Source organism: Rhinolophus hipposideros (assembly GCF_964194185.1).
Source record: "Rhinolophus hipposideros genome assembly, chromosome: 12".
Taxonomy (NCBI): Eukaryota; Metazoa; Chordata; class Mammalia; order Chiroptera; family Rhinolophidae; genus Rhinolophus; species Rhinolophus hipposideros.
In genome coordinates, this window is record NC_138058.1 from 6,447,336 (window position 1) to 6,461,055 (window position 13,720).

A 13,720-nucleotide genomic window follows, 5' to 3' on the forward strand; every position below is an offset into this window, starting at 1 on the left:
CAGACATATTATTTCATTTCCTCAATTTACTTCAGAAAAGATACCCAGTAAGCAAATGTTTTGTTTGAAGTTACCATGCCACTGGAACTCATTTGCTATTAAAAGCCACAAGACTTCTTAAATATTAAAATGTCACTTGTTTTTTGTAATTTACTTCAAAGGAGATGTTGTGGTCACAAAGTTAACCTGTCAATGGGCTAAAGTACTAATAAAGTCCAAATAAAGGGCTAGGGGTAATATTCAGACTCGCATCTTTTGCGTTAGAATATAGGAATAATCAGGTGGAAATTGAAAACTGGTTGCTCGCGTTGATGGAGCTGATCTATTATTGTTTGCTAAATGGAAGCACAAACCTTGAAATACTCCCCCAAATTAAAGCATGTAAAAGTTAAGTAAATGTGCAGTTATATATACAAAACTTCTAAGGATATCATACTCAAATATAGTAGTTAAATACCATTTAATATATAAATATGGAGGGAAGTAACATAAAATAACCTTAATATTTACTTCCTCCCAAACCAAAAAATCACCTCTTATTTTGACCCTCATTTTAATGATTGATGCTGAAATACTAAACCAATATTTTAGGCTTAAGGTATGCTTAAAAAACACTAATGATAAGTGGCATGTTTTTAGTTCAAATCTTTTATATACTTTAACGCAAGAAAAGAACTTACTTGGTTTTAGCTCTTTCTGGAAACAGACCTTTGGCTCGCAACTGATTGAGATGTTTTTCTACTTCAAGTAGCTTTCCGTATGTGTCCTACGTCAAAAAAAACACACAAAAAACAAAACATGCTAAAACAAGTAAAAGAAGTAAAAAAAAGAAGTAAAACATTATTACTTCTACTTTATATTTTCCCTTGAGTACCCCTCATTTTAAAAATGACCTCCTTAAATAATCCCGTCGCATAGCCGATAATACTGAAAATGATTTTTAATACTATTTCTCATTCAAGTTAAATGATGAGAGTAATTTCAATGAGAATTTAGTATCATACACACATTAACTGACTTTTAAATAACTGATTTTTAAACAACTCTCTAAGAATCAACTCTAGTGAAGTTGGTAAAAATAGACCAAAGCTACAAACTACTTATTTTCCTTAGTGTCCCACCAACAGGAATAAAAATTTTCCTTAGAGGGGCAGCCAGATGGCTCAGTCGGTTAGAATGCAAGCTCTGAGCAACAGGGTGAGTGTGAGCTCTGAGCAACAGGGTTGCCGGTTCGATTCCCATATGGGCCAGTGAGCTGCACCTTCCACAACTAGGTTAAAGACAACGAGCTGCCGCTGAGCCTCCGGAGGGGCAGCTGGATGGCTCAGTCGGTTAGAATGCAAGCTCTCAACAACGAGGTTGACGGTTCAATTCCCTCCTGGGATTGTGGGCTGCGCCCCCTGCAACCAAAGATTGAAAATGGCGACTGGACTTGGAGCCGAGCTGCTCCCTCCACAGCTAGATTGAAGGACGACTTGGAGCTGATGGGCCCTGGAGAAACACACTGTGCCCCAACATTCCCCAATAAAATTTATTTTTTAAAAAAAGTTTCTCTCATTTCATTAAAAAAAAAAAAAAAAGCTTTTCCTTAGGAAGAAAATCTTAATTTATATAGCAATACACACTTTAAATTTAGACAATTAATCAGTAAAAGTTATGGTATTTACAGCTGAACTACTTATCTAATTTTTAGTATTTACATAATATTTAAGTCCTCACTATGTAGTTTGCATCTTAAAAACAATTTTCTATTATATTTATTTTTCATTATTCGATTCCTTTTGTTAGTTTACTTTCTAATAAAGTCTGTGGATGCATGTCACTTGTTACACTGTAATGCAAGTAGGGGAAATTTGCCATTTTGCTAAAACTTGGCAATAAAGGTTATCAATGAAATCCATTCTCCAGGAAATGAGTTTACAATAAGCAGAATAATGTAACTGTCACCCAGTTTTTTGTTTGAGCAAACTTAAGTGTTTGAAGACTCATACCCAATACGCATATTCCTTTCGGTTTACAATTTACACATAACCAATCATACTAATACTGAATGAACAAACAGGCATTTTCAAAGGATTAGAGATGATAGACATGGCATTTTTTCAAAAGAAAATCTCATAGATATAGACAATGGTTTACTGGTTACCAGAGGGTAAGGGGTGAAGGGGATGGTAGATGAGGGGAAATGGGGTCAAATATATGGCGATGGAAGGAGAACTGACTCTGGGTGGTGAACACACACAGTGATGTACAGATGATGTATTACAGAATTGTACACCTGAAGTCTATGTAATTTTACTAACCATTGGCAACGCAATAAATTTTAATTAAAAAAAAAAAGAAATGACATTTTTTCATGTTCATCATGACACCCTCCAGTATCATTAGCTGATGTTGGAAGATACAAGTTGTTACTGATAGACCATGTTCATCTGTATCTCAAAATCGTCTTAATCATTTCAAGTTGGGGGGTGGGAAATTTCTTACAGGCTCTGATTAGACTGCTGCATTACACCACAGTGATGCTGGAAAAGAGTCTGTTCTAACAGACGTGTCCTTTTGCCAGTGTCTTTGTATTTAGCAGTGCCCGCATTTTATTATTATTGTCATTCTGCCACCTCTTTTAAGGAATCCATTTCTCTCATGGGAAAAAGGCTAAAAGAGAAAAACAAAAGGAAAGAAACAAGGATGTATAAAGATTGAGCCTCTGAGTTTCATAACTACAGGTGAGAAAAGGCTGTACTCAGTAGGCTGAGACTTCTCAGTGATAATAGAAGTTCATTTCTCGTGGCTGGGGGACTAAGAGTGTTTGTTTTGCTGTTCAGTAAGGGAAGTAGAATTCATAGCTGAGTAGAGACCAAGAAAAGAAGCAGAAAGAAAAAGAAGAGAAGCAGCAGTTAGAAGCTATAAAATTGGGGCTGAGCTAAAGATTCTAACAGTGGACACGAGTATTTCAAATAAAGGGAAACCATCCAGCTCAGGAGTTTTAAAGGTAAGTTCCTAGAGCAGCAGCACAGCATCCATACCTAAAACTGGGTAGAAATCTAAATTCTCAGGCCCCACACCAGACTTTCTGAAAAGGAACCTCTGGGCTGGGCCCAGTGACTGTGTTAACGATGTGCACTAAAGTTTGGATCTATGTGGTGGAACTATGGAGAGCCTTGTTCATCACGATAGCAAAGAGACAGATTCAGTTAATTCCATTCTAGTGTCCATATAAAGGATAACTATCCCTACAGCCACATCTGGAGCACAAACCCAGCAGCTGTAGCAGCAGAAGAATGGACCTGACAATTTAAAACAAACAACTCTCCACCCTAAAGAAAGCAAGAACTGATGTGAACCACCCACATATAGAACATATACCTGCTATGCCACTCAAAATAAAACTACAATTTGTCTTCCAAGAATTGGTAAACCTCATTTTATTGTTTCTGGTTAGGGTATTTTTCATTCATTGCGAAAGGCTCAGATAGTGGGTTGTGACCGCAACTGAACAATATATGAAAAAAATTTCTATGCACCTGTTTCTAGAAAGCAATTCTCAAGTGCTTTGAACAGGTAAAATAAAGGAAAACACCCCACACACTGATTCCTACCCTACTTGTGTAAGTGAATGCAGACACAGTGCAAACAGCATCTCTGTGCACCCACCATGGGCCCATCGGCAGGCAGGACCCCAGCCAGACTGCTACATCTAGGGACCATGGGGACAGGACAGTGCCAAGTTCTCAGCTGGTCTGCTCCAGAGTCTTCAGCTTCTGAGAGCGTAAGTCAGAGACGATGAATCCTTCAAATCTAGCCAAGAAAATATGACCGCAAGAGAATACCAACCACCGTAATAAGATTATCCTCCCCTGCTGGTAAGCATCTACTTAATTATCTGGAATAACCAAGGCAACTAAAATAAAAGTAACTGACCTGCTTCATAGGTAAGTTTCAAGTCAAACTCTGGGCTGCTAAATTCACCATCATTTTCCAGTGACTGTTGGGCAATATTTACTTTATGTCTGTATTTTTCTTAAAATTTTCTTTTACTATGCTATTATCATCCAGTGTTATATTTAGCTCCATACTACTTTATCCAGTGCAAGTAACATAATCAGAAAAAATGTGGAATACGAGGAAACAACCCATGAATAGTACATGTCAAATTTCAAACATGGCAAATTCTATTTATTTGTGACAAATGTTTACACTTTGATGACTGTAATCCACCAAATAACATAATGCTCATTAAGCCACCACATACACTTCTTTAAATAAAATATATGTAAACTACTTAGCACGGTGCCTGACCTATATTTATGGTCAAGAAATGACAGCAGGGATGAGGGATGGCATTCAAGAGTCAAATAATTGAGAAAGGATTTTATTGGTGTATCATTTCTATTTTTCTTTCTCTTCTACACAATTAAACCACTCTTGAGATTCTATCGTGGTTTCTCAGAAACAACAGTTCCCTGCAAAGTAGATTCTATAGCTTCAACTCCCTGAAGAGATGTGTACTAATTTACATCCAAGAATCCTTGAGGGTATAAAATATGCCAGGAACTGTCAACATCACAGATTATCAGTGGTAGCTTCTGTTATCTTGTTAAGTTTCCACTTAATTTTTAAGGGACACTAGACAATTAGTATGACCCACCTACACTAAGTTTATATACTGTATTTAATGGTATAATTTTAAAATCTGACAGGAATAACCCAGATGTGAAATGCTGAATCATTAATCACAGCTATGATTAATATTTCATAAAATCAAAGCAAGCCTATCCACCCCTCGTGTCCTCAGATTTCCATAATGTATGAGTCAAATTTAGAAGGTGCCTAATTTGAAAATACCAGATGCTCAGGCTGCAGAAAAGAAGTGCTTCCACTAAACCCTTCCAAGAGTACGGGCAATATGATGTTTGGTCTAAAAATCTGACTGTAGTTTTCTAAAATCTGTTTTGGTTATATTAATCACGTGGAAATTCCAGTTTTAGGAAGGGTAAACAAATAACATCTCTTGGGAGAGTGGTATAGGAAAAGTCAACTGTATTTTGATATACGAATATACAATAACATACTAATAGCAATTAACATCTTAGATATTAGTTCAATAACAGAAAAATAACTGACTTAAAATATGTTTTTTTTTTAAAAAGAATCACAGAAAATCAATTTCCTAAATAACAATCTTCTCAATCTTCTGGCTATTGGCATATACACAATCAAATGAAATAAATGTAAATATAATCCATCTACCAGGGTTTCTGCTATTTATCTAAAGTTCCAAGTGATACTTCTATTGTAGATCCTTGCTATCTCTTTGTAAATACAATATACTATATAGTTAATACATCATGTAACGTTAGTCAACATAAAAATGGAAATAGTCTCATATATAGGTCATATAGAAAAGTACTCTGGGAAAGTGCACACCCAGGAGTAATTACATAAAAGTGCTTGTAACTCAGACACCATTTATTTTTACTACTCAAATTAAAGCTCCACCATATACTACAATAACAATTATACCATTATAAAAGAAGTAATCTGATTAAAACAACAGAGGCAATAAGTTGAATCAGCTTTTAAAAAATAATTTTCCTAATTGCTACATTTAGAACATGCAAGATATACAATGGTAATTATTCCTATGTGAGGAAAATGTATATTAAAGGTACTTCTGGAACAGCTATTTCTACTGCTGAATTAATTACTGAATTAACTCCTGCTGTCAAGAAAAGTCTTAAAACAGCATGCAGATATGTCAGCATTAGTCTGTAGCTTTCTAAAAATAAGCATTTTACATAGTTGTAAAGTAGTTATTTCACAACACCTCACTGTGAGAAGAGTCACTATTTTGATTCCATTTTTGAAGATAAGAGCGATATATCAAGAGTTTTAAATATTCACCACAAGGTTACGAGCAAGATGTAAACGAAGTAAGAATTCTGTGACTCAGTCCCCAGGACGTGTGTTTTATGGAGTCTGGAATGTTCCCCTAATGAAGCTGCACGTTTCTCCTGGGGCTGCTCTTCTCATGCTCCATGAACACGAACAAGGAAGGTCACTTAAGTCATTTAAAACAAACTGGAGAATTTCTAAATAAGCCAGGAGCTTCTTTCAAAAGGCAAATGAATCCTGTTTATACCTGAGTTATCAGAATTAGAATTCACTTGGTTTACTTTCATGTTTAAAATTTTTTTTTTTTTCAATTCAGCACAGCAGTTTAAGTATATCATGATCTACTTATTCCCTAATTTTATACATTATTATTATTATTTTGGGTAAAAATTTCATCAATGGGCATGTAATTCCTTCCATTTATAGAAACCCTTTGATAATACTCCATTGTTTACTCTCAAACTCATCCTAAACTATAAATGAAAATTCTACATGATGCTAAATTTCCAGTGCAGTTTTTAGAGATGCATAACCTTATCTTAAAGATCGGGGAGGGCAGCTTGTGTCAAACTTCAATAAATACTTAATATATTTGACAACTTAGTGTTTTCAATATTCTCTACAGCTTTTTCCAAGCACTGGTTTCATCATACTAAGAAGGGTCTCCTTATCAGAGTTTCCCCCCATGCAATACGCAGCATCCCCAAACTAACTTCATTTCAGAGACCCTTTCTTAGAGATTATTTTATAACCTGTGTTTCTCAGAAAGAACTCTGGGAAAGGCTGCATTAGAGACGTGCCCTGATTTAATGAATCATATTTTACGAAAGGGGTCCCACTTCAGAGTGAAATGATCACTTCCAATGATTGAGTTTTAAGTCATTTCCAACTCATTTCTAGTGAGTAAATTTAAAATTTTTCAGAAACATATTTATTAACAAAGTGACTAAAACTAAATTAATACTTTTCTTAAAATTAAAGGATCTACACCAACTCAGCCACAACTACTACCCAGGTCGCCAACGTCTTGTTCACGAATATAGCCCACTTTCCCCTTCACCACCAGCTTGGCTGGCCTGGTCAGGCTTCAGCTGCCGTGGGCAAAGGGCACCCCTGGCAGGCTGCCCCCACCCCCAAGGGCACATCCCTCTGGCCTATCCCTTACTTGTCCTTCATCTAGACCTGGGCTATTTACAACTCAGTTGTTCGATGGTATAGCATTTTCTTTATTGCAGACATTTCTCTTTAAAAACTCTTCTCCCTCTCCTTTATGTGTTTGTTCAGCTATTTCAGGAAACTTCTTTTATCCTTTCTCTATTTCTCATTCTACTCCCGAACCCCTAAACTGAAACTCCAAATGTTGTCTGAAAAGTATACAAGTTCTATGGGTTAAGTGGCTGTTAAGGAAATGGAAAAGCATCGATTTTGGGTGAAAAAAGACACGAGCCCGTACTGTCGAGCATGGAGCTCCCTTTTCAGTACTCAACGATCCTCTGAGAAACTCCTTAAATCTCTCATTTCTTCTTAAACTACTTTTTACTGCTGAAGAAATTACTTGTTAGTACTGTTTTATACTTTTTTCATTACATATGTACATCATACTCGCTAAAATATAAAATAAATGGGCTGTTATTGACTTTCCCAGGAAGCTGAAAACGGGTATCATTGTACTCACAGGAAAATGGGAGTTCCAACCGACCTGCTAACGAACCCTTAGAATGTAACACATTTACGAAGTCTGAGATGCTCCATGGATCAGCATATTTTTCTTCATTTTATACTTTCCTACCATGCTTCATTTCTGGACAGGAACAATACATCGCTTCTTCCTTCTTATCCTCATCTTCCCTCACAAACCTCCCCATTTCTCCCGCAAAAGTTGGATAGACTAATTATAGGCCAACTGGAAAGTGTTCACTAGTTAAGGATAATGTATAATGCTTTACTAAGTTGCTACTTAGTAATATCTTTTATCAGTTGCTACAATGTAATACATAAGCTTAATTGGCAGTGAGCAAATACTAATAAAAAAAGAAAAGATCTGGCATAGAAGACAAAAACTTAATCAACATCAGTAAGGTCTCCCGGCAGAACTGCATACATGCTCTAAATCTGTTTTTTGTTGTTGTTGTTTTTTTTTTTTTTTTGGTGAAAAAGCTTGGCTGATGACTGCCATGCCTCACACAATTATAGTTGGTCAACAACATGGTAAAAACAGAGTTTGGCTCAGTGTCTTTTACCCTGTCACATGGGAAGAAATTATATCAACAAAAACAAATGGTAACAATGATTCATTTCCAAGTACTTAATGCCCACGCCTGTCTTCGGGGGCCAATTCCCTTGACACAGTGGGACGGCAGTAGTGGACTCATTGTCACACAGAAAATGGAACAGCAGCCCAGGCACCACCAAGGGAGGGCAGAACAAAGGAAGGAGCAAACACATGAGGCAGTTTCAAGTTGTATCATTTTACTTTACATACAATGCTTGGCTTCGCTACAAAACCACTTTCGTGAGCCGAGCAGTGAATATTCAGTCACATACTATTTTAAAGGAACAAGCTGAATCTACAATGCTGCTGGTTTGCATCATCTAGGAAATGAGACTGGTATGATTATAGTTGTAATTAACAACATTCGCCATACACGAAGCTAAGGTGACTGGCATATCTTTTTGCCATACATATAATTATTTTGAAATGCCATAAAAGGCGTCTTTGGAAATACAAGGTTTTATTAATTATCTGAATTAAAATACTCATGTTAAACCAAAATATCTGCAATTCCTGTGTGTAAACTGTTCTGAAGAGCAATAAAATAAACGCTAAACACTGCACGGTTTAGGGAGTCAAAACACCCAAGAAAAATTTAACTAAAACATGAAAGCCCAAAGAACTCTCCTATGTGTAACAGAAACTGTATTACTGAAAAAGAAAGAATATTTATTCATTGGATGTAATTGGCCTTTTCAGTCAGAGTATAGTAGTGTTTTATTCACTGAGAAACCAACCAGTTTCTTGCAATACCTTTTAAAACACATACACAAACTAAAAATAAAGTTAGGCCTCTTCTACAATATGTAATTTCTTCATTATGGTGGAATGCAACAAAATATATTGCCCTTGGGTTGCTCACTTTCAGCCCAAACAAATGCAAATGGCTTGTCAGTTGACAGCTGTCTGATAAGGCTCCTGTACAAGACCTGCATGCTTTACTTTTTTCCGTGAAGCTTGGGATGAAAGGCAGAAGGCAGGAAGAGAATTAATGTAGCATACAGTCTAAAGGCGATGCTACAACCGTGATTAAGTAGAAAAGTTAAAAGGCACAGATTTTCCACAGCTCCGCTGCGTGCAACCCATCCGTGTAACAAGTTGACAGGCCTAGCGCGTCAGCTCCATCATCCCCTCCGACAGCTAAAACGCCGCGCTGCATCCCTTTTCAGAGAAAATTTGCGTCTGCACCATGAAGCGTTGTACATTATTTCTTAGCACTGCAGGGGGCTCAAGTCCATATGGAACCTTCACAAATATTACCACAGATCAAACCAGCGGCGTTTGCAGGCAGATTTGACATACCTATTTAAATGAACAGCAGGGGTCCTCGGGCAGCCTCAGGCTGTGCAGAGACAACCACAGTGGAAAGCCAGCGCCACAGCTCCATTACTCAGCAAAGACACACTCTACATTTATCATTCATTTCATTTCTGCCAGGGCAAGAAGCTCATTTGCCCAAGGTTAACAAAAAACGAAAAGAAGGTTTTCTTTTTTTTTCCCCCCAAGAAATAAATGTACCTGACAAATGGGGATTTTGTCCTTTGGGGTTGTGGGCTGCAAACAAACACGAGACAGTTCTAAATAGCAGAGGAAATGTGTGCATGAGATTCAAGCAACCTGAAATCTGACTGGATGGGGGAAGCCCAGTGACTATTTCTGTAACTTCAAAAAATCATACAATGAATAAAGTAAAACTTGACTTCTGAGAATAAAATGGGTTCTGTTGCTTAAAACTAGGTATACGCATCCAGACCTTTTCCCCACAGTAACTAAACGGAACTCCCAAATTTGCACGCTTTCAAACACTAGAGCTCTAAAACAAAAATTTCCAGTACACGTCAATACAGTGGGAAGCCAAAGTGTAATAAAATAATTTCTTAGGTCTTTTGGGGGGCCCCAACTCTAGTCTCAGACAGTGCATTAGCCTATGAAAAGCAAAATTTGTATCTGAATAACAAAAGCAAGGATGACTCTCAAGGTGAATGCCTTCCAGCCCAAAGGGTTATGTTATGTACGTGGCCCTTTTCCTGCTTCATGACTTACCTGGGCTGCACACACGTGCCTGTCACTGAGTTGGGCCTCTCTCTCCTCACAGGATCTCAATTTGTAAGGGAAAGCATTTTGAGGACAAATCATTCTATTATAAATTCTATAATGTTTACCTTTGGCAAAATTGAATTAATGAAATATGAAGCCTTTCAAACATACTGTCTTACCTCTGGAAGTCTTCTTTTTGTCCATTAGGAAACATACTAGGTAAGTTCTGAAGCTGAGTAAAATCTCTGCTATAAATAGTTACTTAGCTTACAGTTCCTATTATTTATCATAAATGTAATATACTTACATGCATTAGTGAATAATACGAGGGTTTGCCGGTATAAAAGAGAAAATGAAACGGACGGCCATCTTCTCCCCACTGGATTGCTAATAAAAAGCCAGATGAAAACAAATAAACAACAAAAAAATATACACAGGGATCAAATAGCTGTATTTAATTGCAGTTATGAAACACTTATCATTCTGCTTAATTTTGAAAATTAACACATTAATATTTAGAATTTTAATATTTAGTATGTATAATGTAAATTTTTAAGATATTTACTACCTATTAACATAAGACAATGTTTCTATTTGATAAAACATTCCTACGTGTCTCATCATGGGAACTTCTATAACTTGTTTTAAGTGCACACATAAAATAGCCAAAATCATTCTGTTAGAATAAGAACAAAAAAAATTAGGTTTGGCTGTAAATATAATGCCCTCCCATATTCTTAAAAAGGAAAACTGAGAAAAGTCAATAATGTAGTTCATTCAGGAAATCAGAAATGGGCATAATATAACAAAGAAAAACACTAAGTGGATTTCTCCATGCCACATTATTTGTTTCAACTCCGTGGTGACATACCTCTGAGAGTTTAAAACGTCTAAACCAGAAGGGGCCCCCCCGAAAGGTGTCAAGTAAAATTCCTTTTGAAATACAGATGGTCATTCACATCTAATAAACACCAAACAGAGAAATGGAGTCTCTGTGGTAAATAACCAAACATAATTCCCGTCCTTTGCCCATATTTTTATTGAGTTGTTTCTGTTAACGATTTGTAGGTACTCTAACAGATAAACGATTACACTCCTCTGTCCACTACATAAGTTGTAAACTCTTTTATCCCAGTCTGTTACATGCCTTTTAATTTTGTGTCTTTCATAATCAAAAAGTTTAAAACACATGTATTTGTAGAATATGCCACTTTTCCTCTATGGCAGTGTTTCTCAACTGTTTCTTTTCCATTATCCCTACTAAGGAGCCTTTTTAGTCAGTTTTTCTCTAATTGCCTCCCTCTCCATAAAATTTTAATACCACAGATACACTGCACATCTGTTGATATGGACTGTGGCCCTTTGGAGGGCCCAACATTGCAACAGCTGAAATGTTTTTCATCTCCTGTGAACCAAGTTATGCCCCATTGTGGGCAACATCACCCCCACTGGAAAAGCACGCTTTAAGACTTCGGGCTTTCTAAAAATTACTTTCCTGTATTTTCTTTTGCAATTTTTATTTGTTTTTATGTTCAGAAATTTAATCTAACTGGAATTTATATTTGTGAGGCAGAAATCCAAGTATTTTGTCCAGGAAAGAGTTGTTACCCATTAGTGTTTTTAAATACTATACTCTTTTCTGTTGAAACACTGCCTGCACAATTAATGTAGGTTATCTTTCCCTTCTGAGAATAACTGGCATCACACACGGGCCACTTTAGTGGAAACACTTAAAACAGAAACCCAAATTTCATAATATATGGTGGAAAAAAGTGCCGCTAGGGAGTTTAGCTTGAAAAATAAAACAAGATTCTTATTTGCCAATGATCTGTGGATGAATTAAATACTTCTCCAACATCATTTTCATAAGCTTCATGAAATCCTGCATATTTTCCAATATTTGTAACTTTACTGTGCAATTAATTTTCACTGTATTGTTAAAGCAGTTAGAAAGTGACGAAGAAAGACAAATGTCACGATTGCAGATATAAAGCTTGGAGCGATTTTTGAGTTGGGTCTCATTTCATGTGAGTATATGTGAGTGTGTGTGAGTGTATGTGTATGTGTGTATATATTTGATTTTATAATGTGTGCGTATATGTTATATATTACATATACAATATATATATACATTTGATTTCACTTAATCTAAGATGTCACAGATTTATAAGATGCCTCATCATGTATCTTACACAAAGAAAGAAAAACAGCTGATGGCATGCTTCATAGTTTACATTGACTGTAAAATGAATCCTGTTGTCAAAGATGTTAAAATTTGAAAACTGAGTCTTAGAACTCACAAAATATGGCATAAACAAACAAATGTTGACACTGAATGCTCTATTCAGGTCAGTCTATTCTGCACCACTACCGTCACTTAATTAAAACCAACTTTTTGCTGTATTGTAATACCTGGTAGGCTAAGCTTTTTTCACTATCCTGATTTCTTTTTAAAAATTTCTTGCTGCTTTTTGGCACATTTGCTCTTTCACATAAACTTTACAGGTTTCTCCCAAAAGTCCTACTGGGACACTGACTGAAATTATATTAAATTTATTAAAAATTTTAAAAGTACGTTCTGTGCAATATCATCTTCCTTACAGGAACATGAAATCATTTTTCAGCTATTTAGATTTTCACTTATGATCTTTAAGTTTTATAATTTTCTATATAAATCGCCTTCATATTTTTATAAGTTTTATTTGTATTTTAGTTTCTGTTACTCTTTTTTTTTTTTTTTAATTAATTTTATTGGGGTGACAATTGTTAGTAAATTTACATAGATTTCAGGTGTACAATTCTGTATTACATCGTCTATAAATCCCATTGTGTGTTCACCACCCAGAGTCAGTTCTCCTTCCATCACCATATATTTGATCCCCTTTACCCTCATCACCCACCCCCCACCCCCAGTTTCTGTTACTCTTGATGCTGCCCCCAGTTATCTGTATTTTCTATAACATTAATTCCACAAGTAATACATTCTTTTATTGTTTTTCAAATAGACTTTATATTTTAGAGCAGTTTTGGGTTCACAGCAAAACTAAGAGGAAGGTACAAAGATTTCCCTTATTCTCCTGCCCCACACATGTAAGTCTTCCCCTTAACCAGTCTCCCCACCCACCAGAGGGGTGCAATTGTTACAACTGAGGAACATACACGTCATCATCACCAGAGTCCATTGTTTACATTGTTTACATCTTGGTGTTGTACGTTCTATGGGTTTGGACAAATGTATAATGACATGTATCCACCATTAGAGTATCACAGAGACTATTTTCACTGTCTCAAAAGTCCTCTGTTCTCTGCCTGTTCATTACTCCCTCCCCCAAAACCCCTGGTGACCTCTGTCCTTTCTACTGTATCCATAGTTTAGCCTTTTCCAGAAAGTCACACAGTTGGAATCATACAAGTAACCTTTTCATATTAGCTTCTTTCACTTAGTGATATGCATTTAAGTTTCTTCCATGTCTTTTCATGGCTTGATAGCTCCTTTCTTTTTATTGCCGAATATTC

At 36.3% G+C, this 13,720-nt stretch overlaps 1 protein-coding gene across 3 annotated transcripts in view; it reads right to left on the reverse strand.

The window, feature by feature from the left end:
- MRPS9 (mitochondrial ribosomal protein S9) overlaps positions 1-13,720 on the reverse strand; it is a 54,574-nt gene that overhangs the window by 11,400 nt on the left and 29,454 nt on the right. For 2 of the 3 annotated variants that reach the window (XM_081069392.1, XM_081069393.1), the window contains exons 5-6: positions 10,512-10,591; positions 681-766 (exon numbers count right to left, since the gene is read on the reverse strand). In XM_081069392.1, coding sequence (XP_080925518.1) covers positions 681-766; positions 10,512-10,591 — 166 coding nt within the window. Of the gene's footprint in view, positions 1-680; positions 767-9,685; positions 9,722-10,511; positions 10,592-13,720 lie in introns of all 3 variants that reach the window. The other variant, XM_081069391.1, reaches the window with a different exon arrangement.